The 19025-nt window shown below is 42.9% G+C and overlaps 1 protein-coding gene across 3 annotated transcripts in view; it reads left to right on the forward strand.

The window, feature by feature from the left end:
- The first annotated feature begins 1710 nt into the window (after nt 1-1710).
- Nucleotides 1711-19025, forward strand: part of TBC1D4 (TBC1 domain family member 4) — a 205595-nt gene continuing 188280 nt past the window's right edge. The window contains exon 1 of one of the 3 annotated variants that reach the window (XM_070408935.1): nt 1711-2617. In XM_070408935.1, coding sequence (XP_070265036.1) covers nt 2120-2617 — 498 coding nt within the window. In that variant the 5' untranslated portion in view covers nt 1711-2119. The remainder of the gene's footprint in view (nt 2618-19025) is intronic. The other 2 variants (XM_070408936.1, XM_070408937.1) reach the window with 2 other exon arrangements.

Genomic DNA, 19025 nt, shown 5'->3' on the forward strand with positions numbered 1-19025 from the left:
GACAGTAATAATATTCATTAACGCATTGTAGGAGAAACATCGCAAAAGCTACAAAGAAAGGGCAAAGGGCATTCCAGAGCAGGAAGCAATCACACTTAGGATGTCATGTAATAAAAGAAATTTCTTCTGTTTTTTTTTTTTTCTTTTTTGTCAGTAAGTGAAAGCTGTTTATTGCTTCTCTTTCTTTTACTAGTAGGAAATGGCCTGCTGGGGCTCCAAATTCGATCCTGGCTGCAAAACTGGTTGATTTGGTAGAACCTACAACACTTTCATGCTTTTCTCAGATCCTTGTTTTTTTCTTTCTTTTTAGATCTCAGATATGTGGCCTAGAGAAATGGGCCTGTATGAGAGAGTTTCTGGTAGCATTCTAGAAGGTTTCAGCCCACATTCCAAGAACTTTTCTCCACTTTTTGAAGACATGGACCTATCTATGGTGGAGTAGCTAAACCAAATGACTAAAACTAAGCAATGAATGTCTCTATCTTAGAGTTTAGATGCTTATTTACAAGAGAGCTATCAGGTGCACCCATAAATTCAGCATAGGAATAAAGGCAGTTGATTATAGTGATCTTCCATAAATAGGATAAAAAATATTCCCTGGGTTTTATAGATACTGAGACTAAAGAGAGAGAGAGAGAGAGAGAGAGAGAGAGAGAGAGGGAGACAGACCTGGGTTTTCATTTTTCCTATAAGCACTTTGTTAAAAGTTGGGGATTTTTAGTATTTTTCCCATTTATTTTTTTTACCTCTTATCTAATTAATTATAATTCAGTAAGAGTAAAAAGAGGAGTCCAATTTGCTAAAATGAATAAAAAATACCTCTTTAAAATTAGAATGACCAAATTATCCCTAAAAATTTTTTGAGGTCCTTGGAAATATATATCACTACATATTAAAGGGTGAGAAGTTTCTACACTAGCTTTGAACTGAGTACATAATGACTAAAATATGATTTTTCCTTATTTTAAGAAACTGGCTGCATTAAGAGCTAGGAAGATTCATATTTCTTATACAGTGTTATAGCTTTATGAGAGATTAGAATTACAATATTTTATTGTGACATTATGATTTAAAACACGAGCATTTTTCCCATTAGGAAATAAGATTCAGAAATTATGCAATCTTTAGAAGGGATTGAAACCATGCAAATACTATTAATAAGAAAAAAATCCCAGCGCCCCGTTGAGAGTGGCCCCCTTTCCAGGGGGCAGTAGAGATGCCCAGAAGGGGGCAGAGGTCTTGGCGACTTGAGAGAGGCCGTGTTGGTCCGGGGAGTGCCCGCGCCAGGCGCAGGGCTGCTGCCCCAGGGGCGGATTGGAGGGGCGGGCTGGGAAAGGGGCCAGAGGAAGAGGCGGAGGGGCGACTTCACAATTATGCTTTCGTAGGACGGGAGGCGGGGTAGCAGCCCCATTAAAGAAGTAGCCTGGAAGGAAGGAAGGAGCGAGGGAGGGACGGGAACAGTTGGAGGAGGAGCAGTGAGTTGGGCCGTGGCGCCCGGAGGAGGAGCGACCCCCACGAGGCCACGTTTTGTTTTTGTTATTTTCCCTTCGAATAGTTCTCGCAGGCCCTTTCGGGAGACCGATCGCGTGGAAGCCCAGCCGCCCCGACCTTCCAGGTGACAGCCGGTCACCCTGGCAGGAGTCAGCTCCGCCCCCAGACACCCCCTCCCGCCCACAGCCCGTTCCCTGCCCAGCCTCCCGAGCCGGCCCCGGGCGAGCGCGGCGGCCGCAGCGGCTCTGCGGCGCTGAAGGAGGCGGCCCCCGGCGGCGGCGGGGGATCCTCGGCGTCGTCCTCCAACCGAGCAGAGCGGCGGCGGAGGAAGGGGGAAGCCCGGCCCCGAGGCCCGAGCCGGAGAAAGGAGCATGACGATTTAACCCTCCCTCTCCCACCCGTCCAGCGGCCCGGAGCTCCCCAGGTGCCCGCCGCCGGAACCTCGGAGCTGCGCCCGGGAAAGTGCCGCAGGGGGCAGGGCCGCTGAGCGCCGAGTTCTGGGTCGCGCCGCGGCGGGCGCGGGGTCCGGGCGAGGCAGTTGGCTCAGTTTCGGCAGCGCCTTCAGTGTGCGAGTTTGGGGCGCGGCGCGCCTCTTCTGCCGCCTCAGAGCCCGAGTGAAGCGCGAGTTATGGAGCCCCCCAGCTGCATCCAGGACGAGCCGTTCCCGCACCCGTTGGAGCCCGAGCCGAGCGCCCCGGGGCAGCCGGGTCCCGGGAAGCCGGGCGACAAGATGTTCCGGCTGTGGTACGTGGGGGGGTCGTGCCTGGACCGCAGGACCACGCTGCCCATGTTGCCCTGGCTCATGGCCGAGATCCGTCGGCGCAGCCAGAAGCCCGAGGCGGGCGGCTGCGGGGCGCCCGCACCCCGCGAGGTGCTCCTGGTGCTCAGCGCGCCCTTTCTCCGCTGCGTCCCCGCGCCGGGCGCCGGGGCGGCGGGGGGCCCGGGCCCCGCGGCCGCGCCGCCCAGCTCGGCGGTGTTCATCTTCGAGCACAAGGCGCAGCACATTTCGCGTTTCATCCACAACAGCCACGACCTCACCTACTTTGCCTACCTGATCAAGGCGCAGCCCGAGGACCCCGAGTCGCAGATGGCCTGCCACGTTTTCCGCGCTACGGACCCCAATCAGGCAAGGCGGCGGCTCGAGGGCGCGGGGGAGGGTCCGGCGCGCACTGGGAGAGGATCCGGGCGGGCGGCGCTGGCTCCCTGCTTTGGGGATCCGCTGTGGTCCCGCTGCTGGTGCGCGCTCTGCACGTGGCGCGTTTGAGCGCCAGCTGGTCGCGCTCCCCAGACCCAGAGTCGGGAAACCCGCGGTCCGGGGCGGGTTGGGGGTGGGGTGGCGGGGTCAGACGGAGACCCGAAGCAGGCGAAAGGGAGGGAGGGAGGCAGAGTGGTCCCGGGACGGAGGAGGAGCGGGCGTGCCCCGGGAGGATGCGGGGAGCAGCGCGCGTCCGGGGAGGACCGCGGTGTCCGGAGTGTGACTGCAGAGAACACGCCTGGCCAGTGCCTTGCGTGTGTGCATGTGTGTGTTTAAGAGGGAACGCAGGAGAGGGTTGGGTTTCTGGAGGTCCCGCGCTCACTCTTGCTTGGTCTTGGTGGAGTTCTGCCCCTTGACCCATTTGGATGGTCGCATCCTAGTCACAGAAGCACCTGCGGGTCTCGGTGTGGGAGGCTGTTTCGAGCCGGCTTAGGAAACGTTACTAGATATTGTCAGATTCCTGGCCAAGGACGAATCTGCGTTTAGATGTTGCGTGGAAAGAGTTTTGTTGAAAATGTTTTTATACGCGAATTGGAGGCAGAATCAACACCTACTTGGGTGGTTTAAAAATCAGTGTCTCAGAAGAGGTCGAAATCTGTCTTCTAAGATAATTTCCCCAGAGTTTACTAAATCGAGGTGCCTGTTACCAAATAGTGTATTTTTACTTCCTTAAAGTCTAGCGCGATTTTTATCTACTGGTGAGAGTAATCTAAACAAAACTTTACCATAGTGATTGTGTCTTTGAAAACAGGCTTTAAAAATGTGTGAAGAGTTTTTACCACATCAAAAGCCCCCGAACTGCTATTCTAGAGGTAGTTATTTAATGTTTGCATAGTACTTTAGATCCTTTGGAAAAACAGTGTTGTCAAAATATAAATAATTAAAGTCTCAGTTGCACCATGTGGCTGTTCCTCTGGTATCTGGGAAATGAATAGTCAGATGAGAAAAATAGCCTATACTGATAAATAAGGCTTTAATTTAAAAAAAATTATTTTATACCTGTAATTGAAAGACATTCTGTTTGTCCAGTAGAATTTCATAAACAGCCTGAGGCTGAATTGAAGAAAAGAAAAGCTCATTGTCTTAGATTTCATCACTTTGTAAACTAGTTTAATAACTTAACAGAACTCCCAAAGTGAAGAGAGCAATTTTAACTTATGTGACCACGGTTATATTTATGGTAAGACTAGAGGCCTGGTGCACGAATTCGTGCATGGGTGGGGTCCCTCGGTCTGGCAGGCGATTGAGGTCTATGGGGGAGCCGGCTGGCCAGGGGGAGGGATCCTGGGAGGTTGGCCAGCCAGCCCCCACCCAATCGGGGCCTATTGGGGTGCCAGGCAGCAGAGGGGAGGGACAGTGGGAGGTTAGCCGGCTGTGGGGAGGGACCACAGGATGTTGGCCAGCCAGCCCCCCAATTGGGGCCATTAGGGGGGTTGGCCGGCTGGGGAGAGGGGCTGTGGGAGGTTGGCTGTAAGAGTGCACTGACCCCCAGGGGGCAGCTCCTGCATTGAGCGTCTTCCCCCTAGTGGTCAGTGCATGTCATAGCAACTGGTCGACCCGTTGTTCCGGTCATTCTTGTCATTTGGTTGTAACTGTTGCTTAGGCTTTTATATATATAGATTACGCTTTGATTGGTTGAATGGTCGACCGGACATTTAGCATATTAGGCTTTTATTATATAGGATATCTTACTACAAATTATTTTAAGATACTGAACATGATTAAAATAATTTGCATTTTATGCTTATTTGTTAAAAAATGTTTAATCTTTCACCTATGTTGTGAAATTAGAGTGCAGCATGAGTGCCTCTGGGATTTATTGGTAGTCAATTAAAAATACCCCCTTTTATTTACTTTCATGATATATTTAGGTGTTAGAGGTTGAATGTGCTGTTTACTTTACAAATAATAATAATATGCTTAGGCTCATGTCCTTCTTTGGTTCATGTAGGAACAGTGGAAGCCATGTGTCTGTTCGATAAAAAACACACAAACATAACATTTCCAATTTATTGCTATTTCCCAGTTGAGTCTTTGATCTAAAGCAGTGATTTTCTACCTTTTTCGTCTCATGGCACACATAAACTAATTAAAATTCTGCAGCAGCCCAAAAATATGTATTTTTTGCTGATCTGACAAAAATAGGTATACTTTTGATTCATTCACACTAGACAGCTATTGTTGTTTTGGTTGTTGTCTTATTTATTTTATTTTTTGACAATCTAAGGGAAAAGAGGTCAGTGCCCTAAATAGTCAGGTATTGCATGCTTTAAAAATTCTTTCAGCACACCGGTTGAGAATAGATTATCTAAAGAAATGGATTTCTGTTTGCTATTTTGAAAGGCCAGATGTTGTCCCTCTAGGGGTTATCTCCAACCATAAATCAGGGGTTATAAACTCAAATGCCTGGGAAGAGGGTTGAGTGAGGACTGTGGAGGACTACACAGTGGGTGTTCTTTCTTTAGGTGCTGTTCTGCTCCAGTTAGAAACTGAGTGAACAGGTTACAAATCCAGTGTTGCCAGAGCTTCTGATTTCCCAAGAGAAAGTGGAAATTGGGATTTTGATGAATACATCCACATTTTAAAGAATTAGCAAATATCTTAAACATTTAAGAATCCTCTCTGGGCCATATAAAACACATTTGAGGGTTGGTTTCAGAGATCTAAGGACTGCCACTTTCAGTCTTTGGCATTAATATTTGTTGAGTGGACAAGTGCAGTCATCAGACACTGTGTGCTGTTTGCCACATATCCTTTTGAGTATCTGAATTCATTTCATATGATTCTCATGGTAGGGAACATTGGAAACATGTTTGGGGAAGCATCTATTAAGTAAAACTCTGGTAAGAGATGATTTTTCATCACTTGTTGAGGGGATGATTCACCACATTATTACCAGGCAGCAAGCAGTATGCCTCATAGAGTAGACTCTGGGTGGTCTGGGCACCCTTGAAATCAGAAGGAAAAAGATGTGCTGTTTGCTTTACCCCCGAGTTCTACATTTGAAGAGGAGAATTATTTAGTTGGACTTTCAAGATAATTGTTAATAGCCCTAGCTGGTTTGGCTCAGTGGATGGAGCATTGGCCTGTGGACTGAAAGGTCTCAGGTTCGATTCTGGTCAAGGACATGTACCTAGATTGCGGGCACATCCCCAGCAGGAGGTGTGCAGGAGGCAGCTGATCGATGTTTCTCTCTCATCGATGTTTCTGGCTCTCTATCCCTCTCCCTTCCTCGCTGTAAAAAATCAATGAAATATATATTTTTTAAAAAAGATAATTGTTAATAGATTCTCCTAAGTGTTTTCCTCAGTCACTGAACAAGTGTGGAAGGTAGCATAGAGCAGTGGTCTGCAAACATCCCCAAATAATCTTGCCTCTGGTTTCTCCCTTGTGCCTGTCCCTTTTCTGAAATGGGCCTGTCTGTAGGATGACTATATAATTTATTGTTTTTTAATTACTTTTTAAAAAATATTTTTATTGATTTTAGAGAGGAAGGGAGAGGGAGAGAGAGATAGAAACATCAATGATGAGAGAGAATCATTGGTCGGCTGCCTCCTACATGTCCCACTCTGGGGATCAAACCTGCAACCCGGCATGTGCCCTTGACCGGAATCGAACTTGGGACCTTTCAGTTCACAGGCCGATGCTCTATCCATTGAGTCAGACCGGCTAGGGCTATAATTTATTGTTTAATCCGGGACAGGTTTCATGAAGAAAGGGGGCACCACTAATGATTACACAAGCATAACAAGTACAAACTTAGATCGATGAGGGTAAACTGAGACATGATGACCCTAGATTAAATGACAAAGTTTGTGTTCCCGCCGAGCCACTGAGATGAAGACAGAAACCACTTACTGGTTTCTATATATAAAATGACGAGGTTTTGCAGAATATCTGTTCACACATCTTTTTGGCGGTGGGTCTGCCTGTGACCTCAGAGATGGAAGCACTTGGGTCTGTTTTGGGGAGTTGCCGTAGTGACGTGCCCTCTGGCTCCAGAGCTTCCGGATGGGTCATAGGCAACTTAAGGATGTGTGTCTGGAGGAGCCCTCAATGGGAATGGCCTAGTACAGAGCTGTTTCTCCCAGGTGCAAAGCCAGGTGGGAGTTGGGAGCAAACCAACCAGTTCCAGATCAAATATATGCCAGCACAATTTGGTTTCCATTTACTCAAGCTTGTGTAGTCTAGCACAGGGGAATTGTCAGCCTAGCATATTTCAGCAAAACTTGGATATTTGAACTAGTAAAAGTGCTTACTGTTCTTACTTTAAGAAATTCCACTGGTGTCCTAGCTGGTTTGGTTCAGTGGATATAGAGCGTCGGCCTGTGGACTGAAGGGTCCCAGGTTTGATTCCAGTCAAGGGCACATGCGTGGGTGGCGGGTGTGATCCCCTTAGGGGGCGTGCAGGAGGCAGCTGATCAATGATTCTCTCTCATCATTGATGTTTCTATCTATCTCTATCTCTCTCTCTCCCCCTTCCTTTCTGAAATCAATAAAAATATATTTAAAAAATTCCACTGGCATAAATTGAGTTGTAAAACTGGTTGGGGATCCAAGAATTCTCTACCTACGATCTAGAATGGGTCACTAAAATTTTTCGAATAATTATCTTTACTTTTAGAAAGAGGCTGTATAGCATTATCTCAATTTTCCTACTAAAAAGCAGAAATTGTTTTATATCATGTGTATTTTACCATACCAGAGGCCCGATGCACAAAATTCGTGCAAGGGGCTTGGCTCTCGCAGCCCCAGCTTTGTCCGGAAGGTCGACCAGAAGGACGACCTGAAGTTTGTTCGGCTGTCTGGTCTAATTAGCATATTACACTTTTATTATTATAGATTATAAAAAGCAAGAGTTGTTAGTGTTTATAAACATTGTTAGAGTTAATTATCATTTGCATAAGACTCTTAGCAGGAAAATTAGATATAATTATAGCATGAACAATCATTTAAAAGATAAAAACATAATAGCTATAATTTTTAAATGTTTTTATTGGTTTCAGTTATTGGATTTCAGAGATTGGAAGGGAGAGGGAGAGAGAGATAGAAACATTAATAATGAGAGAAAATCATCAATTTGCTGCCTCCTACATGCCCTCTACAGGGGATCAAGCTGGCAACTAACTGGGCATGTGCCCTGATGAGTGCCCTAATCTGGATCGAACCCTGACCTCCTGGTTTATGTCAATGCTCAACCACTGAGCCACACTGGCCAGGCTAATTTCTGTAATTTTCATTGATTTTGTTTATGTACTTTTAATTTTAATTTTTAAAATATATGTTATTGATTTTTTACAGAGAGGAAGGGAGAAGGATAGAGAGTTAGAAACATCGATGAGAGAGAAACCTCTATCAGCTGCTTCCTGCATACCCCCCACTGGGGATGTGCCTGCAACCAAGGTACATGCCCTTGACTGGAATCGAACCGGGGACCCTTGAGTCCGCAGGCTGACACTCTATCCACTGAGCCAAACCAGTCAGGGCTGTTTATGTACTTTTTAAAGTTGCCTATGACCCATCAGGAAGGTCTGGAGCCACCTCACCTTCCATTGATTTCTAGAGAGTAGAAGGGAGGGGGGGGGGGTGAGGAAAAGAGAGAGAGAGAGAGAGAGAGAGAGAGAAGCATCCACATGAGAGAGACACATTGATTGATTGTCTCTCGCATGTGCCTCCACCCGGGACTGGGGAACCTGCAACCGAGGTACATGCCCTTGACTGGGAATGGAACCCATGACTCTTTGGTCTACAGGCTGACATGCTAACCAGTGAGCGCATGTATATATTTCTTGAAGCTTCTAAGAACATATTTTCTGAACTTTATTCAGGTAACCAATTTTCAACTTACTTTTTATTGATATATTTCAAAAAAGGTTATTTTTCAGTTCTTTCTCATAGTTGGCGGTTAGTAGCTTTGTGAATAATACTAGTCAGGAAACTAGAGAAATAGATATGTGGAAGTTCCCACAATTCTCCCTCTGCTTACTGAGTAGTTTGCTATTCTGGACAGGTAGACCTCTCTTTATATTTGATGTAGTCATTTTTTCCTTCTCTCCCTTCCTGCTGATCTGAGGTGGAGGTTAATGTGCTCTGGTTCCTGGTAGAATCTTGCCTGTGATATCTTGGGGAAGGTAGAAATGTGTGCGAGGGCTTCCCAGTTGTGAAGGAGAGTTTTAATGACAATTGAGGCTGTTTGTTATCAGGGCTCGTGTGTCATAAACCAGAGGCTCAAACTTGATTCTCTGTCAGAATCACCTGGAGGGCTTGTTAAAACAGACCGCTGGATCCCACCCTGTTTGTGATGCTAACAACTTCCTAGATGATGCTCAGACTACTGGCCCGGGGACCACAGTTTCAGAACCATGGCTGTCAACGATGTTGTTCATGTGGTTGGTTGATTATATGACCACAATGTTCCTTTGGTTATTTTTACAATCGTTCTCAGACTTGAAAGTTCAAGGTGAGTGTGAAGAGGAAAAATATCTGACGACAGAAGATTTTAATGAAACTCTTCTTTTTCTGCTTCACAGCTTTGCATCTCTTCTTCTCTTGATAGACGGTATTCTGCCAGGCATCATAAGACTATTCATATGTTGAATGGAAACTTTACCTTTCAAGCAAAGGTTTTAAGTTCTGCAGAGGGACTAAACAATTTTTGGGGGAATATATCCTAATGTTATATTAAGATGAGTTTTTGCAAAAATCAAAGCTTTATTTATTTGCATTTAGTGAAATAACAATATTCAGCATGTTTGATATACTAGCTGTTAAGAAAATCAGGCAAAAAGAAATAAAGATTTAACACTTTGGTGAATAAGACAGTGGCCACTCTGAATAATTATTGCAAACAATTTTGTTTATTCCTTTACAGATGACATAACTGGTATAGAAAAGTTAAATTATTTCCTCAAGGACACAAAGCTTGTAATAATAGAAGCAGATTCCAGTCCAGGCAGACAGATTCTAAAGCCTGTTCTCTTATCTGCTGTGCTAGAATGCAGTTGTTGAAAAATTGTTTTTAGTTGTTAGTGTTATGAACTTTTATGTTATCACTTTTACCCACTATTTCTTTTCAGCTTTATTGAGGTATAATTAACAAATAAAAATTGTGTATACTTTAGGGTACACTGTGATTTTTTGATATATGCATCAAATGAAATGATTACCACAATCAAACTAATTAACATATCCATCACCTCACAAGGTTATCATTTTTGTGGTGAGAAAACTTAAGATCTTCTCTTTTCGGAAATTTCAAGTATGCAATGAATTATTATGAACTATAGTCACCGTGCTGTCTGTACATTAGATATTCAGCACTTATTTATCCTGCATATCTGAAAGTTGGTGTCCCTTGGCCAACATTACCCCATTTTTCCCATCTGCCAGTCCCTGGCAACCACTATTCTTATCTCTGCATTTATGAGTTTGACATTTTCAGATTCTATATATAAGGAGACCAAGTATTTTAGATTCTATGTATAAGTGAGTATTTGTATTTCCCCCCACTTTTATATTGAAATTCTCCACAGTTAAATAGGCATATTAACTTTGTAAAATAATAATTAACGCTGAATGCATGCTTGGATGTAGTTATGCCAGTATGTACTTTTCTTTTAATAGGAATAAAAAAGTCTACATGATTTGTTAGGCTGGTGAAGCTAACCTGCTAACCTTTTACTAAATCACTGGAAAATGTTTAGGATCAATGGGGGAATTTAAAATATAAAGGGCTGTCAAGAAATAGAATACAATATCATCCCTTTTCTTATTGCTTTAATATTGTTATTAAAACTCTGGACAGAAATCTGAGCCTGCTTCAAATGAGATAAAAGGTGATTAGATATGAGATGATTTGACTGTGAGTGGTGGGCACACAATGCAATATACAGATCTTGTATCATAGAAATGTACACACTTGAAATCTATATGATCTTATTAACCCATGTCACCCCAATAAATTTAATTTAAAAAAGAATTATGGATGAATATAGAGGGCACAACCACCATACATGCCAACAGGCCTTTGCAAAAATCTACTTGAAAACTAAAATAAAAGCAGTGCACAATGGTTAACAGCCTTGCAAGGAGCCAACAGGAAGGGACAGGAGCAAATCATCTCATAGAAGAGAGAAGGCCAGCTTTCATAACTGGAAAGAAATTCAATCCAACAGACAATGCACAATATTTAAAGAGTTAGGTGACAAGCATTCGGTGATCTTCAAAGTGAGCAACAGAATCAGGACTGTCCAACACCGAGTGATGAAATATCTCAGCAGGCATAAAGAGCATGCTACTAGATTCCTAAGGGGAAGAAATATTGGGAGAACCAAGACAATAAGTTAATTTTTGGTAAACTCAGGAAAAACGCTTGGGCTGCCCAGCTAAAGAGAATTAAATAGCTAACACCAGGGCAAGAGGTGAATTGAAGAAGCTGGGAACCATCTGGGGCCTAAAACAGATTTGTTTATTGGTTTGTAAAAGGCCTAAGCCATAAATGTATTTCTTCAGATTATATAACTTATTACTGAAAATGTGTATGAAGATACAATTGTGAGGTACAAGACTACTTGATTTGCCCAGCCAGAAACACTGACTTAGAATTTAGACAAGTTACTAACAAGTTGCATAATACTGATAGTACAATGTTCTATGATTAAAATTTGAGAATTTTTTGAAATTTTTGTGAAAACCCATAGCAGTTTCAAAGTAAAGACTATCCAACTGGTTAAGGGCATCTATAAAATACAAGAACTAGAGCAGCAAATTTAGGTTCTATATTTAGCCAGGAAGATCCTATTACTTGGAAATCCTTCCATCCCAACCACTTATAAGGAATAAAACTTGGAATAGATCAGTAACTTAAAAAATAATAACTCTAATATACTTTTGGTGGGATTGCAAAAATGTGTATCAAGGTTATCTGAAATTAAACAACCAAAATTCTAATCCCATATTTTTCCCCTTTCTGTCATCTAATCATAGAATATCAGGGACATAACAAATAACATCTGAAAGTTTAAACTCAGAGATTTCCAAATTTTTGGTTGTTCAGAATCCTTTTAAATGTAAATTAAGATGTTAACATAATTATTTTACTGTTACTTTAAGTACGTTCACAAAAATGTAGATATAAACTTTATATACTTATAGCTCTAGCTTTTAAACAACTCTAAAACCAAAACCAATTTACAAAATACCCACAAACACAAGTATAAAACCAGTAACATTTATTTTATACTAACAACCTAAATTCAATATGATGAAAGATGTTATTTTCTAAACACATTACTATGGCACCGGATGCTATATATAACACAGGTTCAGCACGCTGAGTTACTGTGAACCCTGTGGTTTTTTGTCGGGGAGGGAATCATTGTTTTGAACTCCTACAGAACCATACATCAGACCATCAGGTCACTGGGCTTTATCTAGCTAGCCTTAAAATTTAAATATTCTTTTCTCTTCAACCCAAGGTAATTAAGATTGTACAACTTGGTGCCAATGCCCCTTGCTTTATTGTATATGTTGTATAATGATGGTAAGATGCATTATTTTTATATTTTATACTTCATAGTACATGATATACTTTTATGTCACAATAAATACACTTTAATAGTTTCTACTTTGTAATACTTTGTAGTATTTATATACTTTATGGTTCAATAAAATATATCCAGATTCATGGTTGTATCTGTTTCTTAAATACATACCCTAATGTTTTTTATTCTAAACAAAAGTAGTTATAAAGTTTACAAATAGACTTTCATCCTTTACTTCTCTGCCTTTACTACACTATTACATAAAGATACACCAGAGTTCAGCTTCACCATTTGTTGGATTGGTGTAGTTAGTTTCACGTAATTTCTCAAGTGTTCTTATGTAAGCCCACCTCATAGTTTAATAAGAGTTTGCTATCTCTCTGTTGATTGACACACCATAGGTGTCCAGCATTTGATTCTGTCTTTGGAATTAAACTGTAAACTTCTAGGAGCCAGGTTAATAATAATAATAGATATGCATTCATAATAATAACAATAAGCAATATATACTTTATTTTTTTTTTTTACAAGAGGGTCTCAAACTTTAGCATGCATCACCTACAGGCTTCGTTATAATACTGACTGCTGGACCCCACCCAGAGGTCTGACTCAGTAAGTCTGGGGTGAGGTCCAGAATTTGCATTTCTAACAATTTCCAGGTGATGCTGATGCTGCTGGTCCAGGACCACACTTTGAGAACCACTGCTCTAAACATAGGGGTTAGCAAACTATGGCCTTTAAAAAATATATACAACAGTTTTATTTGAACACAAGCCCACTCATCTGTTTGGATATTGTCTATGGCTCTTTTCATGGTACAATGATAGAAGTGACTATTTTGACAGAGACCCTATGGCTGCCAAGCCCCAAATCCTTATTATCTGGCCCTTTACAGAAAAAGTTTGCTGGCCTCTCCTCTGGACAATCCAATTAAAAATAGGATTCCCCCTTTTTTATAGGTGAGAAAGCTGTAGTTTCCCTAAGGACACAAATTAGCAAGTAGAAGATCTGGGTTTCCAAAACCCATGCAGGTTTTAAAACCCACTTTGTAAATTTTATTGATGGTTCTTAAATGAATCTCTATAGCCTAGCCCTCTCTGTTGAGCTTCAGCTTTTTTTTTTTTCCAGTATCTAAATGCTTATTTAACACCTGCTCTTGAATATATAGTTGCTGGCTCAGGTAACCTAGGAATTATATTTGAGTCCTACCTTTTTGGCTTTTTGGTCCTGGAGGTAAGTCATATTGATTCTGCCTCCAAAACTTAGTTTTAGTATGTCCACATCTCTCTATGGCCAGTGCAGCCGCCTGATCTAGTAACTTACATCTTCTTGCTGGGATTATTAGACTCCTCTCAACTATTCCCTCTGCTCTCCTCTTGTCCTACTACCAATCCCTTCTCCCATGGAGCAGCAGGAGTGGTGGTTGTAAAATTCAAAGCAGATCAGTTTTTCTTTGCACTCAAATAGACAATTTCCTTCTCACCTGATCCTCTATGACTCTGCCCACTGTAGTATCTCCAGTCTCATCTTAGACTGCTTCTCTCTAGCATGCTCTCTATGTTTTAGCCATCTTTAAAGTAATCTTAGATTACTTCAAGCCTTTGCATGTGTGGTTCCCACTCCTTTTTTTTTGTTTTTGTTTTTTTGTTAATACTCACTCGATATTTTCCCATTGATTTTTAGAGAGAGTGGAAGGGAGGAGGAGAGACAGAGAGAAACATTGATGTGAAAGAGGCACATCAATTGGTTGCCTCCCGCACATGCCTGGACTAGGGCTGGGGATCCAGACTGCAACCGAGGTGGGTGCCCTTGACCGAAATCGAACCCGGGACCCTTCAGCCTGTGGGCTGATGCTCTATCCACTGAGCCAAACCGGGTTGGGCCTGGTTCCCATTCTCTGCTAGATCAGCTTTTTCTCAGGTTTCAATTCTTTGCTTAACTCACAAATGTAACTTTCTCAGATTGGCCTCCAATCACCCTCTATCTAACAAACTAGCTAGGAATCCCAGTTTTGCACTTCTGTCCCAGCCCTATATTTGTTTTCCTTTTGTCCCTTAAACATTTAAAATTAAAATTTTTAACACTTTCTTTTTTTTTTTTTAAATCTTTATTGTTCAGATTATTACATTTGTTCCTCTTTTTTCCCCCCATAACTCCCCTCCTTCCAGCTCCCACCCCACCCTCCACCCTCACTCCCCACCCACTGAGTTCATCCATAGGTGCATGATTTTTGTCCAGTCACTTCCCGCATCTCCCACACCCCTTTTCCCCCAAGAATAGTCAGTCCATTCTCTTTCTATGTCCCTGATTCATTATAGTCACCAGTTCATTCTGTACATCAGGTTATTTATTCACTTGATTCTTAGATTCATTTGTTGATAGATGCATATTTGTTGTTCATAATTTGTATCTTTACCTTTTTCTTCTTCTTCCTCTTCTTAAAGGATACCTTTCAGCATTTCATATAATACTGGTTTGGCGGTGATGAACTCCTTTAGTTTTTCCTTATCTGTGGAGCTCTTTATCTGACCTTCAATTCTGAATGATAGCTTTGCTGGATAAAGTAATCTTGGTTGTAGGTTCTTGGTATTCAGCACTTTGAATATTTCTTGCCATTCCCTTCTGGCCTGCAAAGTTTCTGTTGAGAAATCAGCTGACAGTCGTATGGGTATTCCCTTGTAGGTAATTGAGCCTCTTTCTCTTGCTGCTTTTAAGATTTTCTCTTTGTCTTTTGCTCTTGGCATTTTAATGATGATGTGTCTTGGTGTGGTCCTCTTTGGATTCCTTTTGTTTGGGGTTCTCTGCGCTTCTTGGACCTGTAAGTCCATTTCTTTCTCCAGGTGGGGGAAGTTTTCTGCCATTATTTCTTGAAATAGGTTTTCAATATCTTGCTGTCTCTCATCTTCTGGCACTCCAATGACTCTGATATTAGTCCGCTTAAAGCTGTCCCAGAGGCTCCTTACACTATCTTCACACTTTCGGATTCTTTTTTCATTTTGCTTTTCCAATTGGGTGTTTTTTGTCGAATCTTTGGTTTGATTCTTGTGCTCCTCTGGTCTGCTATTGGGTATAATATTCTTTATTTCAGTCTGTGTATGCTTACTTTCTAATTTCTTTATCGTAGCATCGAGGGTCTCATTAGTTTTCGTGAGGCTCTGCACAAATTTATGGCAAGCCCTCAAAATTGCGATTCTTAGCTCCATATCCTCCATTTCTGTCATGTTTTTTTGTCTCCGCATCTTTTATGCTTTCTTGGTGCACCCCCTTGTGGTCTCTGTGCGCAGTCTTGTTCTAGCCAAGCCTTAATTGTTGTAGTTAACACTAGAGGGATTTGACCACCAGGCCGACTGGCGGTGGAAATCAGCTGTGGGAAAACTTCAGTCCTCAGGGGAGGCGCTAGCCCAGCCCTTGCCTGAGGCGATCGGCAAATGGCTGTGCGCAGGTTTTGGGCGGGGCAGGCTCAACAGGGCGGGGGGAGGGAGCAGCTATGGCCGCTCTCAGTCCGTCCCCCAGGGGCTCTGCCTCTCTGTCCCAGCAATCGCTGCAAACCTCGGAGGGGCCGTAGCCAGACAGTCCCGCTTCTCCCGTTTGAGTCTGGGTCCCTAGAGACTCGCCCGGATCTGTAGCCCAGAGTCTGAGACTCGCTCCTGATTGAAAACGACAATCGCGCCCTCAGCCGCCAGCCCGCTTTGCGCGCGCACCCTCACCACCGTACCTTTAAATTTTCCACACTGCGCCTCCTCTGAGCCTCGTAAATGCTGTTGTTTTTCCTTCTAGTTGAAGAGACTCTCCTCAGCCAGCCTTCCTGTGGTTCTGGGTGATGTCCGTTCCGTCTTTTAGTTGTATTTTTGAAGTGGTTGTTTGCGGCAGCAATCTCAGGTGTTTACCTATGCCGCCATCTTGGTCTCTCCTAGGACCTAGTTTTATAGCAGGGAATCATTTGGACAAATTAAAATTAAGTTGAACCCAGCCAAAGTGGCTCAGTTTGTTGAGTCCCCATCGCCCTGTGCAGGGAAAGGTAACTGGTTCGATTCCCATTCAGGGCACATACCTGGATTGTGGGTTTGATCCTGGTCAGGGCATGTATGGAAGGCAACCGATTGATGTTTCTTTCTCTCTCTGTCTCTGTCTCTCTCTTTCTTCCCCTTCCTCTCTCTAAGCATGTTCTCCCATGAGGATTTAAAAAAAAATTAAGTTGAGTAAGAATTAGTCCCTGCCCTCAAGGAATTTAAATCTACAGGCAGAGTTTAAAGTTTACTAGCAAGGCTACACATATGTTCCCATATTTGTTGCCTTTAGTTATCATTGACTTTAACAAATGTTGGTTGTATTGTTTGTAGTATATTATTCTTTTTTTGTTATGAATGTTTATAATTTTAGAGACATCATACTGCTTATACTGTTAAATGGTTTTATAGGGCAGGTGTTTTTAATAAGTAAGTTATGTAGTTTCTGAAAAAATTAGTAGGCTAATTTGAGATGGATTTTTCCTTGCCCCATCAAAACACATGAAATTTATTGATGCTGCTCACATGGAACAGACCTCTCTGTCACATTTTCATTGAATAATGTGAACTGAACCTTCGGGCATCTGGAAGATGATCAGCAAGAGTGATGTTATGAATATGTCCTTGCAATAGTTGGATTATTTTTCAGTTTCATTTCAACTCAGTTACTTTGGCTTCTCAGTGGGAAATGATCTAATTTGGAAGGCTATTTAAGATATTTACTCAATGCTTTGAATGGATTCTGTAAGTTTTTACTCCAAAGTCTAAAATTGACTGTTTTCTTAGGCCCTGAGTTTTAGTCTTATCCCAAAAAGGTCAGGGAGGACCCAAAAGGTGTCTCAAACATTTTTTTCTTTAATCAAAAAGGTAAATGGGCTTCTGGTCAGGTGGTGGCATAAGTAAATGCAGTACTAGAATCCTTCCAGAACCATGTCAAAAAATACAGCTAATATTCAGAACAACCATCATTCAGAATTGCCTGAAATCTAGCTGAATGGAAGTCCTACAAATAGGGAATTAAAGAAGCCCCATCAAAACTGGTAGGAGGAGCAGAAGCACAGAACAAGCTGGTCCCACAACATCTGTGGCAGTTTTTAATGGGGAACTATATCTTAACTGCAGAGGTCCCCCTCTGAGAGGTGAGGGGTCCCACCCTAATACCTGACCCCTCAGCCCAGGGTTGCAGTGCTGGGAAGAGAATTCTGCATAACTTTGGGCTGTAAAAACCAGTGGTGATTGAGGCTGAGAAAAACAAAGGCTGCTGGAGTCCCAGGCAGTTCCTCCTAAAGGGCCCACACATGGACTTACTTGGACTTACTCCCTCTGAGCTCCAGCAGTGGGGTAGCAGCTTGAAAGGAACAAAGCACATACAGGGAAGAACTAAATTGTCTAGCATCAGGGCAAGAGCTGGGGTTGGGGAGGGGGCAGCTTTCTCCCAGACAAAGTGCTGGGAGAGGCCATTGTTCCTTTGCTAAGCCCTCCCCACCACAGCAGTCACACACAGGTGCCATATCTGAGTCTTCATCAGTCTTGCTTACACTGTTCATCCCATTCTGGTGATTCCCTGAGACCCCACCCCACCCAACTTGTGGACTCGTCCAAGCCTTTTCCATACAACTGGCCTCATTTGGTTCATGCTTCTGACTTTTCTAAAATCTCTCAAACAAGTAGCAGCTGGCCTCAGTGTGCTCTGTACCTTTCGCTAAATGGCCCCAGGCCCAGCACCAGGGTAAGCCCACTTTGGTTCACAGTTTGGTCTCTAATGGATACCTCCAAGCCCATCACAAGTAGCAGCCAATTGCAGATCGCCCATCAGCTTGTGCCCAGTGGCCCCAGACAGGGCACAGGCAGTGGCTGACTTTGTACCTCCTGGGAGGCCCCAGAGACAGTGTACCTGGTGGATAGCTTCAGACCACACTGGATTACAACCCTACCCACCTCCATGAGTCACAAACTCAAGGGTTGGCCTTGGTGAGCTCCAAAGTCCCACTGAAGTGAACCCTGCTCTGTAGGGTTGTCATCTGCACAGAAGCTCTTCAGCTGTAGTCAAAGGTGGTCCTCACAGCCAGTTGGCCTGGGGATCAATTCTTCCCTGTGATGCCAACCACAACCAAGGCTCAACTACAGCAGGACAGTGCACACAGCCCATACAGGGACACACCTGGAGCATCCAGCTCAGGTGACTAGGGAGGATGCATCACTGTGCCCTATAGGACATCTACTACACAAGGCTACTCTACTAAGTCCGGGAGACATAACAGCTCTACCTAATACATAGAAACAAACACAGGGAAGCAGCCAAAATGCAGAGACAAAGAAACATGTTGCAAATGAAAGAACAGGAGAAATATCCAGAAAAAAAAACCAAAAACTAAATGAAATGAAGGCAAGCAAACTACTAGATACACAGTTTAAAACAATGCTCATAAGGATGCTCAAGGAACTTACTGAGCATATCAAAGAACTTAGTGATAACTTCAACAGCATGAAACATATTTAGGAACCATAAAAAAGAACCAGTCATAAATGAAGGATACATGAACTTAAATGAAGAATAATTTACAGGTAATCAACAGTAGAGTAGAAGTTGCTCATAATTAAATCAGCAATTTGGAATATGAGGAAGCAAAAACACCCAATCAGAACAGTAAAAAGAAGAAAGAATACAAAAATATAAAGATAGTGTAAGAAACCTCTGGGACAACTTTAAGCATACCAACATTTGCACTG

The sequence above is a fragment of the Myotis yumanensis genome, unplaced genomic scaffold (genome assembly GCF_028538775.1).
Source record: "Myotis yumanensis isolate MYYU_CA2020_CCGP unplaced genomic scaffold, mMyoYum1.0.hap1 SCAF_3, whole genome shotgun sequence".
Lineage (NCBI taxonomy): Eukaryota > Metazoa > Chordata > Mammalia > Chiroptera > Vespertilionidae > Myotis > Myotis yumanensis.